General features: G+C 42.2%; 2 protein-coding genes across 4 annotated transcripts in view; one reads left to right on the top strand and one right to left on the bottom strand.

The window, feature by feature from the left end:
• usp6nl (USP6 N-terminal like) overlaps positions 1-13,133 on the top strand; it is an 80,457-nt gene extending 67,324 nt beyond the window's left edge. For all 3 annotated transcript variants that reach the window (XM_020613312.1, XM_020613310.1, XM_020613311.1), the window contains 7 exons: positions 418-466; positions 1,372-1,492; positions 2,335-2,429; positions 2,535-2,600; positions 3,588-3,687; positions 3,766-3,918; positions 10,142-13,133. In XM_020613312.1, coding sequence (XP_020468968.1) covers positions 418-466; positions 1,372-1,492; positions 2,335-2,429; positions 2,535-2,600; positions 3,588-3,687; positions 3,766-3,918; positions 10,142-11,760 — 2,203 coding nt within the window. In that variant the 3' untranslated portion in view covers positions 11,761-13,133. The remainder of the gene's footprint in view (positions 1-417; positions 467-1,371; positions 1,493-2,334; positions 2,430-2,534; positions 2,601-3,587; positions 3,688-3,765; positions 3,919-10,141) is intronic.
• Positions 13,134-17,269: 4,136 nt separating this feature from the next.
• echdc3 (enoyl CoA hydratase domain containing 3) overlaps positions 17,270-20,718 on the bottom strand; it is an 8,567-nt gene continuing 5,118 nt past the window's right edge. Inside the window, exons 5-6 of the mRNA XM_020613340.1 lie at positions 19,731-19,909; positions 17,270-19,292 (exon numbers count right to left, since the gene is read on the bottom strand). Coding sequence (XP_020468996.1) covers positions 19,139-19,292; positions 19,731-19,909 — 333 coding nt within the window. The 3' untranslated portion in view covers positions 17,270-19,138. The remainder of the gene's footprint in view (positions 19,293-19,730; positions 19,910-20,718) is intronic.

Genomic DNA, 20,718 nt, shown 5'->3' on the forward strand with positions numbered 1-20,718 from the left:
GTTTTGCTGGTTCCCCATAGTGTCTTTACCCTTTTCTAACCATGTTTTGGGTTTTACCAGACCTCAGGAGCTTGACAAAGTACTTGTCATACAGTAGTTTTTCTTCTTCTGTGCTTGGTGATGATTAAGAGAAGTACGGGGTTCCATAGTGGAAACGCAGCACTGCAGGCTTACACAGGAAGAACACCCGTTTTAAAACTATTACATTTTTTAACACTACTGGTCTGAAATCAAGAAACTTGCTCCGCCCTTCCAGTACTTTCATGTTTAAGGAGGATGTTTTTATTTTACACCTGAAAAGCTGACATGCAGTTTAACTGGAAGGTAAATCTCTTAGCACACAGAACCAAAACTATGAATGGCTGTGGCTTGTTTGCAGGGTTTTGTGTTAATTCTGGTTTCTGCTCGTGTTCCCAGGCAGCAGGCTCTCTTCCATGTCCTCACAGCCTACTCCATGTACAACACGGTGAGTCATTCAAGAAAAACGGTGTTTACTGTCTTTGGGTTGCAACGTGTGTTCATGTGCGGTTTTTCAATTTCCAAAATGATGCGTTCAGATAGCACATTAATCAAAAAGGACACAAATCATTTCTGCAGATTTGTTTTTTATCACACATTACTGATCTCTCACAAATGTTACACAAAACATTAAGGCCACGTTCACACTGCAGGCTGAAGTGGCTCAAATCCGATCTTTTTGCCCAAACGTGACCCATATCCGATTTCCTAATGACATTGTGAACAGCACAAATCTGATTTTTTCAAATCAGGCCCGGGCCACTTTCATATGTGGTCCTAAATCGGATACATATCCGATGTTTTGCAATGCAACTTCAGTCTGAATGGCCAGGTCGCATTTCATGCGATTTTTATGTCATTGAAATGCAACAGACGTCACAATGCTGCGCTGGAGAAGGCGAGGCCATAAGCAATATTTATGCTCTCCTTCTTCTTCTTGATATTCTTATTATTTCTTTATTTCGATTGCACATTAACTGGTACATCGCTACGCACATGCTATCATGAGCCATTTTTATTTTCGCAAACACAGTACGCTGCGTCTGACGTCACGTCCTCTTCTGCGCATGTGGGTCACTTCAGGGCCGTATACCGTTCACACACGAGACAGATGGCAGTCGCATTTAAATGACAGTGTGAACAACAGCGCAAGAAAATCGGATTTCGGCAAAAAATGTGATCTGAGCATTAAGACGTGCAGTGTGAACGTAGTCTAAGAAACACTTTTCCACAAAGTCCAAACTAATGAGAGCTAAAAAGCTTTAATTTGAAGACAACCAACAAAGTCTGGTCCAACAACGTACAGTAACTTGATGATTACAAACTAAAGCAATGCATGATGTGTGTTTGCAGGAGGTGGGCTACTGCCAGGGCATGAGCCAGATCACAGCGCTGCTGCTCATCTACATGAATGAAGAGGATGCTTTCTGGGCGCTGGTCAAACTACTGTCGGGGCACAAGCATGCCATGCACGGTAACACACAGTTACTACTCTGTTTGTAGCTCAGCATTTGAGAGCAAGGGATGACGGAATCATGATTCTCCTCTTGCCTCTTTCCTGCACACACTCAAAAGCCGAACTGAAATTGAGTACTGCTCAAAATGTGGTTTGTGCATCCTCCAGAGTTTTGGCAGGGATGTGCTTCCATTAGAGAGAGCAGGACAGGGACAGAGTAACTAAGTAAATCACTGCCAAAACGTTTGAGGGCGCACAAACCAGTGAGTGCTACTCAATTTGCAACTCAGCATTTGGGAGCATGCAAAAAACGTACAGTATTTAAGAGGAGAATCCCATTTGAGCGCGAGGGAGGATCTGTGCTGTTCTCTCAAATCATGTGACGCTCACGATTCTGCCCTCCCCTGCCTCGCTCTTACAAATCTGTGCTGAGCTGCAAAATAGTAGTGCTCGAAATGTGGCTTTTGTGTGGATGTACTTCCCATAGAGACATGGGGACAGACAGAGTAAGAACATCCACGCCAAAACGTTTGAGGGCACAAAAATCACAGTCTGCTCTTATACATCTTTGTCTGTGTCCTCTCGAATGCTGAGTTGAAACTGATTAGCAAGTGAAATGTGGTTTGTCTGCAATCATACGTTTTGGCAGGGATGTACTTCCACAAGAGACAGCGCTTGTGTCTCTCTGTCTCTCAACCAGCTACGGAGAAGGCATGGACCTTTAGGCCACAGAGCTGTTCCAGCTGCTGCCATCTTGAAACTCAGCTGGAAAACATGCACAGTTGTGTTAACAACAGACAGAGAGAGAGTAAATGTCTGATCTAATTCAACATGATCATCTGTCCTGGCCTCACCTTTAGGGTTTTTTGTCCCTGGCTTCCCAAAGCTGATGCGTTTCCAGGAGCACCACGAACGCATCCTCAAGAAGATGATGCCCAAACTGAAACAACACCTGGTGAGACACACACAACAAACTCAGGGACTAAATAACAAGCACCCTCCGTTGTGCCAACAGTCACTTCTCATACTCTCTGCACTAACTCTCACTTTTCTGCTGCAGGACAACCAAGAGGTGTTTACCAGCCTCTACACCATGAAGTGGTTCTTCCAGTGCTTTCTGGACAGAGTGAGTACATTAACAGCAAGACATTCAACTGTAACAGAAGTGCTGTAAACATTTCTTTGTTTATGATTCCCATAGCCAGACATAGTTCATGTATAGCTTTCCCCTCATGTACCACACTGGAATCTTTTTCTCTGTCCAACTGCAATCAGGAAGAAACCTAGTTCAAATATGCACTAAATCAGATGACTGTTTATAACTTAGGTTATAACTTAGAACCTGCTCTGTTTCCCCTAAAAGTGATTATGGTGACTCTATAGCTTGTGCCTCTTTTGCCATCACTGATTCCTGTTGTACGGATTCGGGGAAACAAAAGGTGGTATCACCATGGCAACCAGTTAGCCTCACTTTTCATGACCTTTGAGTCACAAGGAAAGCAGATTCATGTTACGGTCATCTGCTCATCAAGTTGACCCAGATGTATAGTCCTATGCAGTTAGCTGTAGCGGCTACCCCCAGATGGCTGGATCCTGTATCCGCTTTCCTTTGGACTCAGAAATCAAGGTGAAAAATTATTTTGAGCTCAAAGGCTAACCTGTTGCCCTGGTGACACAGGTTAACATGACTTTTCGTTTCCCCGAATCTCTACAACTCAGTCAGTGATAGCCAAATTAGCACTAGCTATGGTGTCGCTGTAAATATGGCAGGTTCAAAAAGCCAAAGTTATCCTTGAGAGGAGGATGGTGAAATACCATGAAAACAGAAAAACCAACTAAGAATCAAGCCGCCAAGAAATCCCCAGTAAAGGCTCTATTTCTTTCTATTTGAGTGACACTGGCTAAAAGCTACAGGGCCCAACTGTTAAAGAAAATGACTAAGCCTTACTAATACAAGTCACTGGATCCCAGACACACACAGTGTTGGCTTTGGTCTTTCTCATGGGATTTGCTGACTATAACAGAACCACATACATAGGCAGACAGATGGTCAGTGTGAGCCCAACAGGGGGATCATTAAGAGTGTGTAACCTTTTATTGTGTTTGTGTCCAGACTCCCTTCACCCTCACACTCAGAATTTGGGACATCTACATCTTGGAGGGTGAAAGAGTGCTGCCTGCCATGTCCTACACCATCCTCAAGCTGCACAAGAGTAAGACTGTTTACACTACACACTGGTGTCCGCCTCTCAAAGACCGACGGTGTCTGACCTGTGTGTGTGTGATTGCAGAGCACCTCATGAAGCTTTCCATGGAGGAGCTAGTGGAGTTTCTGCAAGTGACTTTGTCCAAAGATTTCTTCTTGGAGGATGACTATGTGATTGAGCAGCTACAGGCGTCCATGGTGGAGCTCAGGAGGGCGAAGCTTGAGCTGCCTGCACCAGGTACTGTTCAGCACAGTGCACTCTGACACAGTAGAACAAGCTGTAATACACACAGGGACATTTTTGCATCAGTGGTGACGTAGAGAGAGACATCTACTCTGTTCTTCATTGCGTTTTATTCCAAACCTGATCTAAGCTATTATGTATGTTGTGACAATTTACACAGAACTGATTAAAGGTCAGGTTCAGGCTTTTTCAAGTTGCTCTTAAAACAATACTTATGTACCCACACCACAAAGATACACCTGTTCACGTGTCAAAACACACAGCACAGTCAGACCTGGCTGCCTTAGCTCCTAGTAGTCACGTGTTTCTCTGTCTCCTCACTAATCTCCCTTCTCTCCTTTTTCTTTTAAACAATGTTAGCCAGCAACAACAAAAGTGTGGCTGTGAGTGGGGGCCAAATTCCCTCCTACAACAGTAACTGGTGGGCTATCCTGACTGGTCATGTCTCTGTCCATTTGTCCCTCAGTCTGTCTGTCTGTCCAACAGCACTCAAATTTTTCCTTTTAAAAACTGGCCTTCCCCCACGTGTACTTAACTAAGTTCAGCTGTGTTGCTTCTTTGGAGCCTTGCAGTCGTTCGCTCTGCACTTGTCTTTGTATTTTCAGTTTTTGCCCCTTTGCTCCCATGTTTGGACTTCAAAGTGGTTGCAATTGTGTAATGTCACCTCTGTCCATAAAGGTGTTTCAGGTGAGTGTGCCCTCTGGTGGCCAACTAAAGGCACTGTATGATACTGTTTCTAATTCACCAGCTGATCTATGTATTGGCTATTTAAACCTGCAGCATATTCTGAAATAATAATATAAGCTGACTTGATCTGTCTTCATATCTTTTTCAGGTTCCTGTGTCACCTTTCTGTTTAGTTATTTAGGCTTTACAGAGACTAAGCCAACAATGCATTGACTCTACTCTTGGTTAATGTGTGTCAGTCTCCAGCCTGGATTATCTTATTCTGTGCCACAGACCTCTGTTGTCATGCAAAAACACACCAGTGAAACACACCACTGCGCTGGGTGACATGTTTCTGCATTACCAAACACCGGACTACGGCTTTGTGTGATTTAGATCCCTGTGTGATCTCGGTCTCACATTACAATAATTTTGCCGCGTCTGCATTAACAGGGAGATGCCGTGCATCAAACTAAGCGCTCCCTTTTCCTCACTAAGCTGCGTTAACCAATAACAGGATTGCGTTACATCATGTGACAAGCTGCAACTATTTTTCCTGCCCTGTAAACCTAGTGTAGAATAACAGTTGGGGCAGAATTAAGTCACTTTGTGGTTATTGGTTAACACAGCTTAGTGAGGAAAAGGGAGTGCGTGGCATCTCCATGCTAATGCAAACATGGCAGAATCATTGTCACGTGAGACCAAGATCGCACGGGGATCTACATCACGCTCACAAAATAATTAATCATGCAGCCCTATACCAGACCAGTGTGTTTGTTAAAATATTGCTCCAAACAACCACAACTTTTTTACAGCATCTGAAGTAGCAAGACTCAACTGCACACGTGCGAGACCTTCGTGATTTGATGACAGTCCACCAGCTCCTCGTGCTTTCACAGAGATCTCGTTCATGCACTGCTGACTCTTGCCTCAGATGCTTTAAGAAGCTGTAGTCATTGGGAGCAACATTTTTAACAAATATGCAGGTTTGGTAATGAACAAATGTGTCACCCAGTGCAACAGTGTTTCACTGATGTTAACTGTTTTTGAATAACAACGGAGATCTATGTCACAGATGGATGAGCAAATCATTGTTGGTTTTAGTCTCTGTGTGGGAATTGTTAAAAAATAACAATAATATAGGAAATAACCGACCTCATCCTTTAATAGCATAGCTGAAGAAGGAACCAGAACTTTTCTTTATTCTAGAGCCCACACAACTGCAGCAGTAGCTTTCTGTTCACTTCCCTGTCTGCTGACAAGATAATGAGCCACTCTTCCACCACTGAAGGCTTTTGTTCAACTTGTTTTAACAATGATCTGCTGGTTAATGGTGGATTTTTTAATAAGCTTTACTGAAAACATACATAACAAACAAGGCAGTATAACATTTTGCCAATATGATGGGGACATCAGTGGATGTCAGGCAAGATCACATGAATGTGCTATGTCCTGGATTTATGTCCATTCCAGGAGATCCTTAAACTATCACCTAATACTTAATTCTTGTAGAAAAAAAGTCTCGTAAGAGTATGCAAGACGTATAAACCAAGTTACTTCTGCATAGAAGTACTACAACATACTTTTGAGCTTTTAGGTCACATCTAAGGTGATAATTCACTGTTGTAACATTGTGGATACATTTAAAAAACAAGGAAAGGCACCAGGGGCCCTTTAAAGATACACCCCTGATGCTGTAAAACACTTGTACTCAAATCACTTCCTCTTTCAATCTCCGTGAAATAAAAACACCTGCCAACATCCACCAACAGTGTCCTATACACAACCTGAGTTTGAAATACATTTCTATTACACCATGGCAACATCATCTTTTTTGTAAATTAATTCTGTAAGTGCACTATGCCATTTAGGAAAAGTATATACAGTGGCCAGAAAAAGTAAGTGAACCATTTGAAATGACACAGTTATCTACATGAACTGGTCATAAAATGAGTCTGATCTTTATCCAAGTCACAAAGATACAACTGAAGTCAGACGTTTACATGCATTTAGGCTGAAGTCAATTAAACTGACTTTTTTAACCACTCCACAGATGTCATGTTAACAAACTCTGGCTTTGGCAAGTTGGTTAGGACGTGTGCATGACACAAGTACTTTTTCCAACAGTTGTTTACAGATAGACTAATTCACTTATCACTATGTCACAATTCCAGAGGGTCAGAAGTTTACATGCACTCAGTGGACTGAGCCTTTAAACAGCTTGGAAAATTCCAGAAAACGAAGTGATGGCTTTAAAAGCTTCTGACAGGCTAACTGACATCATTTGATAGGAGGTGCACCTGTGGATGCATTTTAAGGCCGACCTTCAAACATACTCTCCGTGTTTGACATCATGGAAAACTCAAAAGAAATCAGCCATGACCCCAGGAAAGAGATTGTGAACCTCCACTAGTCTGGTTCACCCTTGGGAGCAGTTTCCAAACACCTGAAGGTACTACATTCATCTGTACAAACACTACTACGCAAGTAGCAGTCCCACCATGGGACACCACGGCATCGTAGAGATGAATGTACTTTGGTCTGAAGAGTACAAATCAATCCCAGAAGAACAGAAAAGGACTCTGTAAAGACACTGGAGGAAACAGGTACCAAAGTATCTGTATCCACAGAAAAACAAGTCCTATATCGACATAACCTGAAAGGCTGCTCAGTGAGGAAGCCGCTGCCCACAAGTCCCAAGGCCCAACTCTGGTTAGCAGCTGCACATGGGGACAAAGATCTGACTTTCTGGACAAATGTCCTCTGGTCTGACGAAACAAAACATCCCAAAATGTTTGACCCAAGTTGGCCAGTTTCAAGGCAATGCTGCCAAATACCGACGGAGTGTACATAAACGTCTGACTGGGAACATGATGGCAGAAATAAAACCTGAAATTAATCTTTTTCTCTACTAATACACGCTCTGAAAATAAAGTTGTGACACTAACTGACCTAACAGGGAAGGTTTATGGGATTATACGTCGAGTTGTGAAAAACTGACTTTAAATGTATTTGGCTAAGGTGTATGGAAAGTTCTGACTTCAACTGTGAACAAACACAATCAGCCACACACCCATTAAACTTTCATAGTGCTGGTGGAAAAGGTCAGTGAATCCGTGGACCATTCTTCCTCACAGAGCTGCTGTGGATGTCCAGTGTGAACAGCTGTCTGAGGTCATTGCCCCAGTATCTCTGTTGGTTCCATGACTAGGCTCTGACTGGGACACTCTACGTGGCAGATTTTCTTGTTTTAAAATAATCCTACACTATTATTTTGTGAACTGATGAAACTAAGATTGAACTGTTTGGGAAGGACACGCAACATAAAAGGGAACTGCATACCAGCATGAAAACATCACCCCAGCCAGTGGAATAAGTATTCAGATCCCTTACTCAAGTACTACAAAATCAATAAAACCTTATCATTATACTGTTTAGTTTTACTCACCTCATTCTGAAAAGCAACTGAAGTTATCAAATAAATGTGAGTAAAAAGTACAGTGTTTTTCTCTAAAATGTAGTTAACGTAGCAGAAAATGAAAATACTCCAGTAGAGACAGCTCAAAATTGTACTTAAGTATAGTACATGTCCTTAGTTACCTTCCACCTCTGATTCAAACAGTAAAGTACAGTGAAGGCAGCATCACGATGTGGGGCTGCTTTGCTGCCTCTGGGCCTGGACAACATTCATCATGGGGGTAAAATGAATACCCAGGTTTAACAAGGAATCCTACAGGATACTATTAGGGTGGCTGTCCACCAGCCGAGGCTCAGTGGGAGCTGGGTGACGCAGCAAGACAGTGAATCGATCTATAACAGAACAGCTTCAGAACAGGAAAATCTGCCATGTGGAGTGTCCCGGTCAGAGCCCAGTCCTGGAACCAACAGAGATACTGGGGGAATGACCTCAGACAGCTGTTCACACCAGACATCCTGAGAATATGTCTGAGATGAAGCAGCTCTGTGAGGAAGAACGGTGCAGAATTCCTCCTGAACGTTATGCAGGTCTGAACCACAGCTACAGAAAAAGCTTGTCTGCAGTTAATGCTGCCAAAGGAGCTTCAAATCCAACAGTTCACTTCCATTTTCCACCAGCACGTTTAATGGATGTGTCCAATAAAGACAAAAAACTTTTTTTACATGTGATATTTTCTGACCAATTTTTCTAGAAAACCAGCTAAAAAGTTCACTTACTCTCGCCACTGTATTACACATCTCAGGACATATTTGCATAAGTGATAAATACTGATCAAACTTTAATGTCATGCTGCACAGCTCTCTTGTATTTAACTACAATTTGCCAGTCAAAATTAATATAATACCACCTTTTAGCCAATAAAAGATTAAGTTAGTGGATGTATTAAAGGTACAGTGGAGTAAACTAGTTAATCCACTCTGATACTTTCCAGCTACAAAATAAAGCTACACGTTTTGTTTCACTACAGGAACGTCTACACTCAATTTCTGAAGTAATGAACATGTACAGGTAGCTGTCAGTGACAAATTTGATCCAGATTTCATGTCAGGTGGCTCAGATTAAAATTTGCTGCTCATTCCCTGTTTCAGAAAAGAACTTTATCTCTGTACAATTTTAAAAACTAAAATTAATGGGGTAGCTTCTGAAATTAACTTAGATGGGTTTTCAGAATAACATCTGCAGGATTCAGAGGAAGACTATCATCCCTCCTGGTATAACAAAGCAGTGTGACGTGCTTACCTGTATTAAGGTCAGGAAGTCTCCAGTCAATTCCTGGAAGAAGACACAAAACTGGATTAATTGGGTGAAGGAAAGATTTTTTTAAATTACAGCAGTTACTAAACAAATAAATTTGGCAAATTTTCTGGCAAAAGTATTTGACAAGATTTTAACTTTTTCCAGATCATTACTAATGAGGAAAACTTGGCGAGGTAGCATCGGTTAGTTTCCCCTGCCAGTAACATTTCCTGGATCACTCCCACAGCACATCCTCCTCCAGCTGCAGCCTCCTGGCCTGACTCTGGTGGTTACACTTCCCCCTACAGTCCCCAAGCACATCCAGCTTCATCATCACTGTCTGTTCTTGTCAACTGTACTTTTCTTCTCGGTGAAGCAGAGCAGCAATTTACAGGATTAAAGTCACAACTTGTAACATGTTCTGGTTGTAGAACAGTAACTTTGGTGCAAGACATTTCTGTGGTTTGATTGTACCTTCAATCACACTACATTTAACAAAGTTCATTCATCAAGAACCATTTGTATATGACCTTTCAAGTCCAGGACTACTGCTGCAGCTACATACTGTTACAAGAAATGGACTGAAACTCATAACTTCAAAAACCAAATTGAGTGTCACTTGCTAATGGAGCAAGCTCAAAATTAATCTCACACACCATTTGTTTGTTTCTGTCCTTTGTTCTTTGCCTGTGGAGATGTGATTATGTGTCATCATGAATGTAATTTATGACATTGGTGTTGCATGAATCTATGTCCCTATTGTGACCCATCATCTGATGTGAATCAGCACCACACAGTGTCTTCAGCCATCATCATTCGCTGTTTTGTATGCTGCAGGTAAAGAGGAAGAATTTCCTAAGAAGCCTCTGGGGCAACTTCCACCTGAGCTGGGAGCAGCAGTGGCGAACCATGTGGCCAATGGTCAGAGCCATGCCGAGCCAGCAGAGCCTCCCAGGGACCCAAGTCCGGTACCAGACCAGCAGCAGGACAGTCGGCCCCCCGGCCGGTCACGCCGGGACTCGCTGGAGAAACCGTTCCGCCACCATAAGACTGACAAGAGGGATGTCCGCTCCAGAGGATCAGAGGAGATCCCTAATGAGCACCAAAAGCAGTCTGCCTCCCCTACACCTGAGAGGGAGGCAACACCACCCTCTTTCAACACCCCCACACCACCGCTCGCCACTGTCGATAGTCTGAAGCCTCAGAGCCATGCCATCTCCAACCACCACTCCATCACATCCTCCAGCTCTCACATCACCCCGCGATGGGTCAAACCCTCCGACACAAAGCTGGAAGCTGTCAAAGCAGCAGCCCGGGAGCACCAGCTGAGCAGAGGGCCATCGCCAGTCCCTTCCAGCCCAGACAACACTGCTCCTCCTCATCACCGGCCACGCTCCAGGGGCTTCATCCCTGGCTCAGACAGAGGCTCCAATGCCTCCCAGTATGACAATGTACCAGGGCTGCCAGAGCAGGATTTCGGGGTCCTGGAGCTTGAGAGACCTCCATCCAGAATAAGGAGCCCTCGTAGTGACACGCCTTTCAGTGTCTCTTCCCTCCATCAAGGCAGCCCCAGACAAGTACCCAGCCTGGCAGGAAGCACAATCACTGGTGGATCAGGGCCCAGGATGACCAAACACTCTCTTCCCCCTCCATTTTCCCACAACAGCCCAGCGGGAGTCCAGGCCAGCTATCCTGGCAGCCAGAGCCAGTACCAGACCCCTCCCAGGCAGCATTCCCCAAGCAGAACTACTACTGAAGTCCCCATCCTCCATCCCACCTACAGCGTGAGCTTGGACCACAGAGAAGAGGACAGACTGTATGCTGTGTCCTCCCAATATCCTCCACCCTCCAGTGTGGCATACGGTGAGCGGGCATACGCCACCACCCGGCGGCAGCCAAACTGCCTCTCCCCAGAGAAGGCCCTTATGAACAACTCCTTTGCTACCTACCGCAGGCAACCGCCACCCAGCTCCACCTACAACCCCCAAGGTGCCAGGTTTCCCCTGGAGCACTCCCTGCAGCTGAAAAGCCAGGGGAGCTCCACCCCCCTCTACCAGCAACAGCTCACCTTAACCACACAGGCCTACACACCGGTGGACTATCGGTTTGAGGGCCGTGGTGAACCTACATTACCTGCCAGAGACCAGGTAAACCTGGACTACTTGTCACAAGGTGGACCTCGGCAGGTTGTAGACAGGGACCTGTGGGTACCAAATGATGAGCTGCCCCCTCAGTCCCCAGGTGGGATGCCCCGCTCGCCTAGCTTCCAGCAAGCCCAAATGTCTCCTGTTCAGGAGTTCACGTTTCCCCCCAAACCAGATGGCCGGCTTCACTATAGGACACAGTTCCAGGAGCAGCAGCCCATCTCAAGGCAACAGCTCCCCCAGTTGTTTGGAGGACGACACTACAGGCAGGCACAGGAGGCATTTGCCATGCAGGAGTCCATGTTGCTGTGACAGGAAGCCAGAACTGGTGAAACGCAGCTTTTTTTTTTAATTATATATAAATGGAGGGGTAGTCACTGACACTGTCAAAGACTGACAGCCTTCCTAGCTTTGTCAGGACCCTGGTTTTATTTCTGCTGTTCTTAAGGCGTGAAGTACTGACTTTGTCACGCTGCATTGTAACACTGCAGCACACACCAGCCTCGGATGTTTTTACAGATCACTTTACAAAGACCAAAAAAGAAAAAAAAAACTGACTGAAGATTTAATTTTATTTTTGGATGTAAATCATTAACAAGGTGACAGGATATATCTTTTAGAGTCTATGTACAGTGGAATGTTTTGTTAATATACTGAGTTATCAGTAGCAGGGAAGAGCCAAACCTTGATTTATTTTCCATGTTTATTTTTGATATGTTACTTCGATATTTACATTAGAGATCGATTTACTCTATATGCTTGTTAATGTTATTTTTCAAAGATAAGAAATAATACTATATTCAATTAGAGGAATAAGAGAGTGAATGGGTCACTAAGTTTTGATCTCCATTTCAATTTTGAACCGCCTGGTTGTGCAAAAAGCATGGTTCAGTGTTTATTTTTCAGCTTTTTATTTTCAGTTTTGTTGATAATTTTCCTGTCCTGATAAACTCATGCAAAGTACAGGACACCGGGTATTTCCACATTCACTTAGTTGGCAATTAGGTACAACAAGCTAAAATTAAGTCCGTCCAATACAACAGTCCTGCAGTAAATCTTCCCTTTATGAAGATGTTACTGCTCAGTTTTTGTTCAGACTGAACTGATTTGACAGTTTTCAGCTACCAAAATAACCAGAAAGGGAGGATTTATTGCAGAACCGTTGTTTTAGACTACATTAGTTTTAGCTAGGTGTACCTAATAAACAGCCAACTGAAATTATTTGGTTAAATTCCAACTCTACTAGATACTCAAGGAATAACAAGCTAATTTGTGAGGGCTAACATATATAGGTTTGATGGCTTTAATCATCTGACTTGTTCCATAATCATTAGTAACATGTTTTTTAGTTGCTGTCCTGTAGTTACCACCTCTTGTCAACATGCAGCCACACAGTACAGTACTGTTTTGCTTTACTTCATTAAGTTTTATTATCCTCAGCAGCATCATCAACTGCTGGCACTTCCACTAGCATACATATGGTGCACAAGATTATGCGCACACTACATGTCCCAGATGTGCGAGTCGCACATTTCAACATTTAATCATTTACATTTACTCTCAAACAGTATTGCCATACTGTTCATTACATTCCTTAAGTTATCTTTGTTTTGTTTTTTTTGTTAAACTGTTCATTGCAAACCATTCTGACACTGCTTAATAAAATGAAATGGGGTGAAACTTAACCTTTGGACTTGTTTCTGACTGGCTGGAAATCACAAGTTTTATGCTGAGGTATGCATTTCCTACAAATTACTGTCATGTAGTTGTTTCTGCTGCTTGCCTTTTTCACTAATAATGAAACTAAAAAGGTCCAACAATGATATTTTTTCCAAGAAAGACAAAGTGTTAGAGATAAGATGAAATACATAAATTTGTAAAATGAGGTTCCAGCACTTCACACAGAAAGCCTGAAATACTATTAATCTGGGCCTGCAAACATATTATTCCTAAAAGCAATAAGTCTGTACATGTTTTACCATTTTTTACTTCATAACTTCAACATCCAGATAAAAAATGATTGTAGACACCTTACCTTACCTATTGGTCAATATTAAAAAGAAAACAACTTATTAAGCTAAAATGTTATCCATTCAGGTTTTAGCTGCTTTTCTCCGTTTTATATTGTTAAATGGCTTTAGGTTTTTTAAGCAAAACCAGAATATTTTCTAATTCAGGCACATGACAAACACAAGTTTTGAACTACTGGTTGGACAGAAAATCCAAAGAGATCCAATCCTGTTGCTGGAAACAGTAAGGTGTGACACTTTATAGAGCAAATGAAATGAATGAATTAATCTCTCCGATTAAAACAATCACACCACCACAAGGCCATTCAGTAACACTAAAAAAAACTACAGACAAAGTGACATTGTGCACTTTTCTTAATGCTGTAAGAATCCTGCTTATCATCGATTTCAATAAAAAATTAGGTGGAATACATTCACATGTCCATCACCTCAGACTCAAACTGTCTCTAACAACATTTTTAAGATTCCTTCAAACTAGGAAGCTATTCAGCATAATATAACAGTAAAATATGTTAAATGGAAAGATGAAACCCTAAATCCAGGTTTGGTTGAATAATTATTTTCATTATCAAATAATCTACCAATCAATTCGTTTCTAAGTCTAGGTGGTGTCAAAAAGAGGTTTCTAAACATAAAAAAAACTGTTGTTTTTCCAACCGCTGTCCAAAATGTTCAGTTTCCAATGATGTGAAGCAGAAAAGCAGCAGGCCCTCACAAGCTGGAACTACTGGATGAGTGTCTTATTTTAAATTGACCAATAAGTAATTAACTGGTTGTTAAAATTAATTTCATTCATGGATTAAATGTTTCAGCACTAAAACGGGCCATTTTTTAAAGTGGTTAAACCGATTTGTGATGAAAACCTCATGTAATTTTTAACTGTTTTAATTAAAATGTCAGAATATAGTCCATAACATCAACCACAGTTTCCCAGAGTCTAAGGTGACATCTTTAAATGTCCAGCCAACAGTCCCACACTCAATGATATTCCATCTACAACCACATAAGGCAAAGAAAAAGAAGCATCACTAGAAATTAAGAAATGTTTAATATTTTTACTGGATGAATATCAAACTAATTGGTTGTCAACCAATAGTAACAACACTATGACAGAACCTATGCCAAAGACCAATCCAACTCAATATATACACATATACAAACCAAGATTATTATTATTACTACCACCATGGCAGCCAATCACAGATGCAACCCGCAGCATTTAACGCAAACCTGGCAACCAAGAAATCAATCACCCACTAGTAAGTAAGAGAAAAGTAGACACCAAGAGTCGCTGTGGCAGACTGGATCCTCACTCTCACCCAGCTGTTAGGTCAAGTGTACTGTATGTGATAAGCAGGGGTGGAGGATTCTGGCTCTTTACTCAAATAAGTGTACAGTACTTGTGTAGCTAAATGTACGTAAGCTGTGTTGAACCACTTGCAATATATGGGCAGCTATAGAAAATGGGCTGACAGCCGCTCACCAGCAGCATCATCATCTTATGGTTCATTGACTCTCACACTATGACTATGTTGGCTTCCAATCCAAAGCATAGATGAAGACTAAAGGATTCACAACTCTGGAAGTGTGCTTCAATCTTTACACTCCCCCTGTTAATCTGGTACAGTTTTAAAGTCTGAGTGTAGGTGATATGTTTAATTAATATGATTTTTTTGAATTATATGAAAAATACCTAAATCACAAAATCGAGATTAATGACTTTGCTCAGAAGCAGCAGCACTTTTAGAGCAGATTATTTTAAGTTAGCTCCTTAAACCTGTTCCAGACATGTTTCTCTAGTCATTGCTTTATTTTAACAATGAACTAATTTTATTTTTGTTAAACAATGCATAGAGACGCCCTTGCCAAGTACTTCTTTTCTGTTATTGCTGCACACCTGCTCTAAGGTTTGTTTGTTTTTACTAGTTTTATTTTACTTTTATTGATATTGCATATAGGGCCCTTTAAATGCAGAAATAACCCAAACTAGTTTAAATAAAACGAATTTTGAATCATGTTTTGTCTTGAGCTGATGTCAAAAGAAATAAATAAAATCATGAAACATCTGGAACATTAGATACATTTTTGGGCTTTGCTTGGCTGTTGTGTGTGTTTTATTTGTTTTTGTTTCATCTAGACCTGACTCACTGTGGTGGAAAATGCCCTTTTTTAGGTTTTCATGTCGTTCACATTTACTAATATTTGACGCGGAAATAACAGAAGACAACTAACGTCAAACTGGTCTAGGACACGGGCCATGTAAGCACAAGCAACAGGTACTACAACGCCAAAATGTCCCATGGAAACCCGCTAAGAAGCACAAAGGTTGCCAACAAGCCAACCAACACACGCAGGAAAATCGTGGGTGTATGAGGAAAAGTCGCCATGACGACAGGGATCCTCTGCCATTCCTCCTTGCAGATCCTCTCCAGTTCTGTCAGGTTGGATGGTAAACGTTGGTGGACAGCCATTTTCAGGTCTCTCCAGAGATGCTCAATTGGGTTTAAGTCAAGGCTCTGGCTGGTCCATTCAAGAACAGTCACGGAGTTGTTGTGAAGCCACTCCTTCGTTATTTTAGCTGCGTGCTTAGGGTCATTGTCTTGTTGGAAGGTGCCCTCCACCAGTCGGGGCTTTATGGCAGAGTGGCCCGACGGAAGCCTCTCCTCAGTGCCAGACACATGACAGCCTGCATGGAGTTTGCTAAAAAACACCTGAAGGACTCCAAGATGGTGAGAAATAAGATTCTCTGGTCTGATGAGATCAAGATAGAACTTTTTGGCCTTAATTCTAAGCGGTATGTGTGGAGAAAACCAGGCACTGCTCATCACCTGTCCAATACAGTCTCAACAGTGAAGCATGGTGGTGGCAGCCTCATGCTATGGGGGTGTTTTTCAGCTGCAGGGACAGGACGACTGGTTGCAATGGAGGGAAGGGTGAATGCGGCCAAGTACAGGGATATCCTGGATGAAAACCTTCTCCAGAGTGCTCAGGACCTCAGACTGGGCCGAAGGTTCACCTTCCAACAAGACAATGACCCTAAGCACGCAGCTAAAATAACGAAGGAGTGGCTTTACAACAACTCTGTGACTGTTCTTGAATGGCCCAGCCAGAGCCCTGACTTAAACCCAATTGAGCATCTCTGGAGAGACCTGAAAATGGCTGTCCACCAACGTTTACCATCCAACCTGACAGAACTGGAGAGGATCTGCAAGGAGGAATGGCAGAGGATCCCCAAATGCAGGTGTGAAAAACTTGTTGCATCATTCCTAAAAAGACTCATGGCTGTATTAGCTCCAAAGGTGCTTCTACTAAATACTGAGCAAAGGGGCTGAATACTTATGACCATGTGATATTTCAGTTTTTCTTTTTTAATAAATCTGCAAAAATGTCAAAAATTCTGTGTTTTTCTGTCAATATGGGGTGCTGTGTGTACATTAATGAGGAAAAAAATGAACTTAAATGATTTTAGCATATGGCTGCAATATAACAAAGAGTGAAACATTTAAGGGGTCTGAATACTTTCCGTACCCACTGTATGTTACAGTAAGGGACCTCTAAAGAGAGTTAGTCCTATTAATAAGCTGGGTACTGTAAATGAGTATTGCAAGCATATCTTAGCATAACACTGCTGACACTAACTCATCTGCTAACTCTTTTGGGTCATGGTTATAATTTAAAAGCTGATGCAGGTGGTTTTCACATAACAAAAACTGATACAAGAGAACTTTAAACACATTTAGGACAATAAAATAAAGTACAACAGAAAAACTGAGTTATTTAATTCATTTTAATAGATGATTTTGAGCAAATGTAGGAGAAAACCGGAGCACCCACGGTAAAACCATATCAACTCAATTCTTTTTCAATTCAGTGGAATTAAGTTTTGCTTGTATGGCGCCAATTCACAACACAAATCATTTTACATAGTAAGGTCCAGACCTTACAGTATCATAAAGAGGAGTGGGGTGGAAAAACTCCCTTTACAGAAGAAACCTCCGACAGAATCCGGCTCCTGGCTCTTCTTTTGTGCACTTTAACCTTTTGGTGACAACTGACTTTCAAAAAAAAAAAAACCCCCAGTGGAAAAACCTGAATGCACACTCAGAAACAAACACATGCATGGCCAGAACTACACTTACAGATAAGTGCTCTCAAATGCTGAGCTGCAAACTGAGTAGCTTTTGAAATGTTAGCGTGTCCTCAAACGTTTTACTGGGGATTATCTTCCTGCTGTGAGGCAGCAGTGCTTACCACTGCACCGCTGTGCCGCCCCTCCATGATATCAACCATATTTGTTTTTCTTAAGGTGAAGCATTTACACACAGCAAAGAAGAATCGTGAGAAGGCTATGGAGGTATCAGGCAATGCATTGCTTCAGTTTGGGGTCCTTTGTGTACATAGCACGCAGCAACACCCCTCAACAGGCCCGTCTCTTACTCAGGTCCTGATAAATAACTTTTCTGAGATTTTTAAAAGCTCCTCTGGTTAAAGGAACACTGATGTCCTTGACTTCAGCATGTTTTTTCAAACAGCTGTTCAGGAACATCCTTTTGGATTTTACCTATACCACTTATCCTGAAGAGGGTCACGGGGGGCTGGAGCCAATCCCAGCTGACATTGCGCGAGGCGGGGTCCACCGTGGACTGGATGTTTGTCTATCACAGGGCTCAAACCCAGAACCTTCTTGTTGTGAGGCCACAGTGCCACCTTTGGGATTTCAGTTTGGTTTATTTTTGTCTTTTTGTAGTGAGGAGCTGCTCAATGAACACTGAGACAGCTGCTTCGTTTTCTTCTCTCTGCAGTGACACTTCCTGGACAGGTGCTGAACCTGTCCAGGATGTGTCTTCTCACACACTGACACAGCTTCTAAAGGCACCGTCTCCTCTGCAGCGCTGACCCGTGGGAGCTGGTCTGTGGACTCTAAACTTGCTGACGGTGCTGCCTTTACTGCTTCTCTCAGTGCCTGATAAATCTGTTTTCCACCAGCAGGAGGCGCCACAGTCAAACATGATCAGTGTGTCACAGATTATCCTGTCCCCTCTCTGACTGGGTCAATCAGTTCCTTTACTTGGTGCTATTCAGGTCCTCAGTCATTTTTGAAAAAGCAACAAAATGTTGATGATCCTTTTGATAAATTCATTAGTGGTTTCGTCTATAAAATGTCACATGTTGAAGATCTCCAAGGTGACATCTTCAGTTGTCTGGTTTATCCAAACAACAACAAGGGAAACCAGAAAGGATTCACAGAGCATAAACTGTCAGTGTGTGTAGAAAATGATGCAGACCTTTATACTTCCATAAAACATTTAAAATAACTCCTACCTGTTCATGTACCAGCATTATTCAGCTTTATGATTCTGTTATGTCACAGCCACCATGATTCATCTGGGTGCAAACACTGTATTTCCTTCTCAGCTTCACCCTGCAGCTTCTATGGAACACTTGTCTGCTTGTCTTTAGTCTCAGGAAAAAAGATTAAATCTCCAGCAAAGATTATGTGAATAATGCAAACTTCAGTCCTGGCAATTTACAACTCTACTATTATGTAGCCCAAACACTGACTCAGGACTGGTGCTAATTTTCCCACACCAGTGACTGAAAACCATGTGCACCAGTCAGGACAGTTACTGGATCATTGCCGTGATCTCTCCAACAGCTCATCAGTCATAGGCTTTTTCTGCTTTATGGCTCCACACAGGCTTGCGTTTCTCTATGAAGGCCCGGATTCCCTCCTGTCCATCTCTCAGAGCCAGGTTGTCGACCATCCCTTCAGAGGCAGTGGCATATGCTGCGTCTCGGCCCTGAGCCATTTGTCTATAGAGGAAAGGGAAGGAAAATGCAAATGCATTAATGACTATTTTTCAAAATGTTTTCATGAGGTGCCCTGATTATGATGGTAAATGATAACTATCTGTTTCTACTCCATATTTAAATGCTGTAGTGTGGCATCTACAACATTTACCATCAAATATTCTCTAATTCCAGCTAAGTGAAAGAAGTTTTAAACACGTCTGTTAAACCCCTGACAGCTTTAGCTCATGCACATTGCAGCCGATCTTTCTACTAACAGAATCGTTTATTTGAAAAAATATATTTAACTAATGAGTGAGAATGTTTATTTGATGGCAAAATGCTGTTTATTGATTATTAGGTTTGATTTAAAGTGAAATTCAACCCTTAAATTGAATTAAAAACCGCTTACAACTACCAAGAAAAAGGTGAAAAGTGTGTCAGCGCTCTGAAAACGCTCACCTTTGGAACATGGCCTTGCCGAGGGCTACAACTGGTCGGCTAGCCTGACACACCCGCTGGGCGATGGCTAACGTCTCCTCCTCCAGTCGCTCTTCAGGCACCACCTTACTGACCAGACCGTGCAGCAAAGCATCATGGGCTGAGATGGGAGCTCCTGTGAACAGCATCTCCATGGCAACCTGGTAAAAAAGAGGAGCAAAGGGGTATAAGAATTAAAGTTTGACACTGGATTTTTTTAAGTCTTTGCCCAGTATTTGAACAACATCCATATATAACAATCACAAAATATTACTAAACAGTTTAGGCAAGTATCCCTCAGGTTTGGTGATAATTCACAGATAAATAATGGATTCTATTATCAAAGTTAACAGGAACAATAAATATAGGAGAACTAGGGCTGAAACTGGCAATTGTTTTAATGCTTGATTACTCAGTTGATAAAAATGTCCATCACCCCATCAATCAAATCTGATTTTGACATAGGAACAAAGCACAACTAAACCTGATTTACAAAACATACATGTCAATTAAAAATATATATATAACAACACAAACATCCAACCAGATCAAAAAGGATTTGGATCTGTCACCCTCTACGGTGCAGAACATCATTAAAAGATTCAAGGAATCTGGAGGGATTTCAGCGCATAAAGGCCGAGGGCCGAGGCTCAGCTGGATGACCGAGCTCTCCGATCCCTCAGATGCCACCACATCAAGAATCGTCTCTCTTCCCATGGGCTCAGGATGACTCTGGCTCACCTGTGTCAGCCACTACAATACGTAGTTACAGTGAGGAACAGAAGTATTTGAACACCCTGCGAAGTTCTCCCACTTAGAAATCATGGAGGGGTCTGAAATTCACATTGTAGGTGCATTCCCACTCTGAGAGACAGAATAAAAAAAAAATTTCAGGAAATCACATTGTATGATTTTTAAAGAATTTATTTGTCTTGCACTGCTGAACATAAGTATTTGAACACCTGAGAAA

This window comes from Monopterus albus, unplaced genomic scaffold (genome assembly GCF_001952655.1).
Source record: "Monopterus albus unplaced genomic scaffold, M_albus_1.0 scaffold132.1, whole genome shotgun sequence".
In the NCBI taxonomy this organism is placed as follows: Eukaryota; Metazoa; Chordata; class Actinopteri; order Synbranchiformes; family Synbranchidae; genus Monopterus; species Monopterus albus.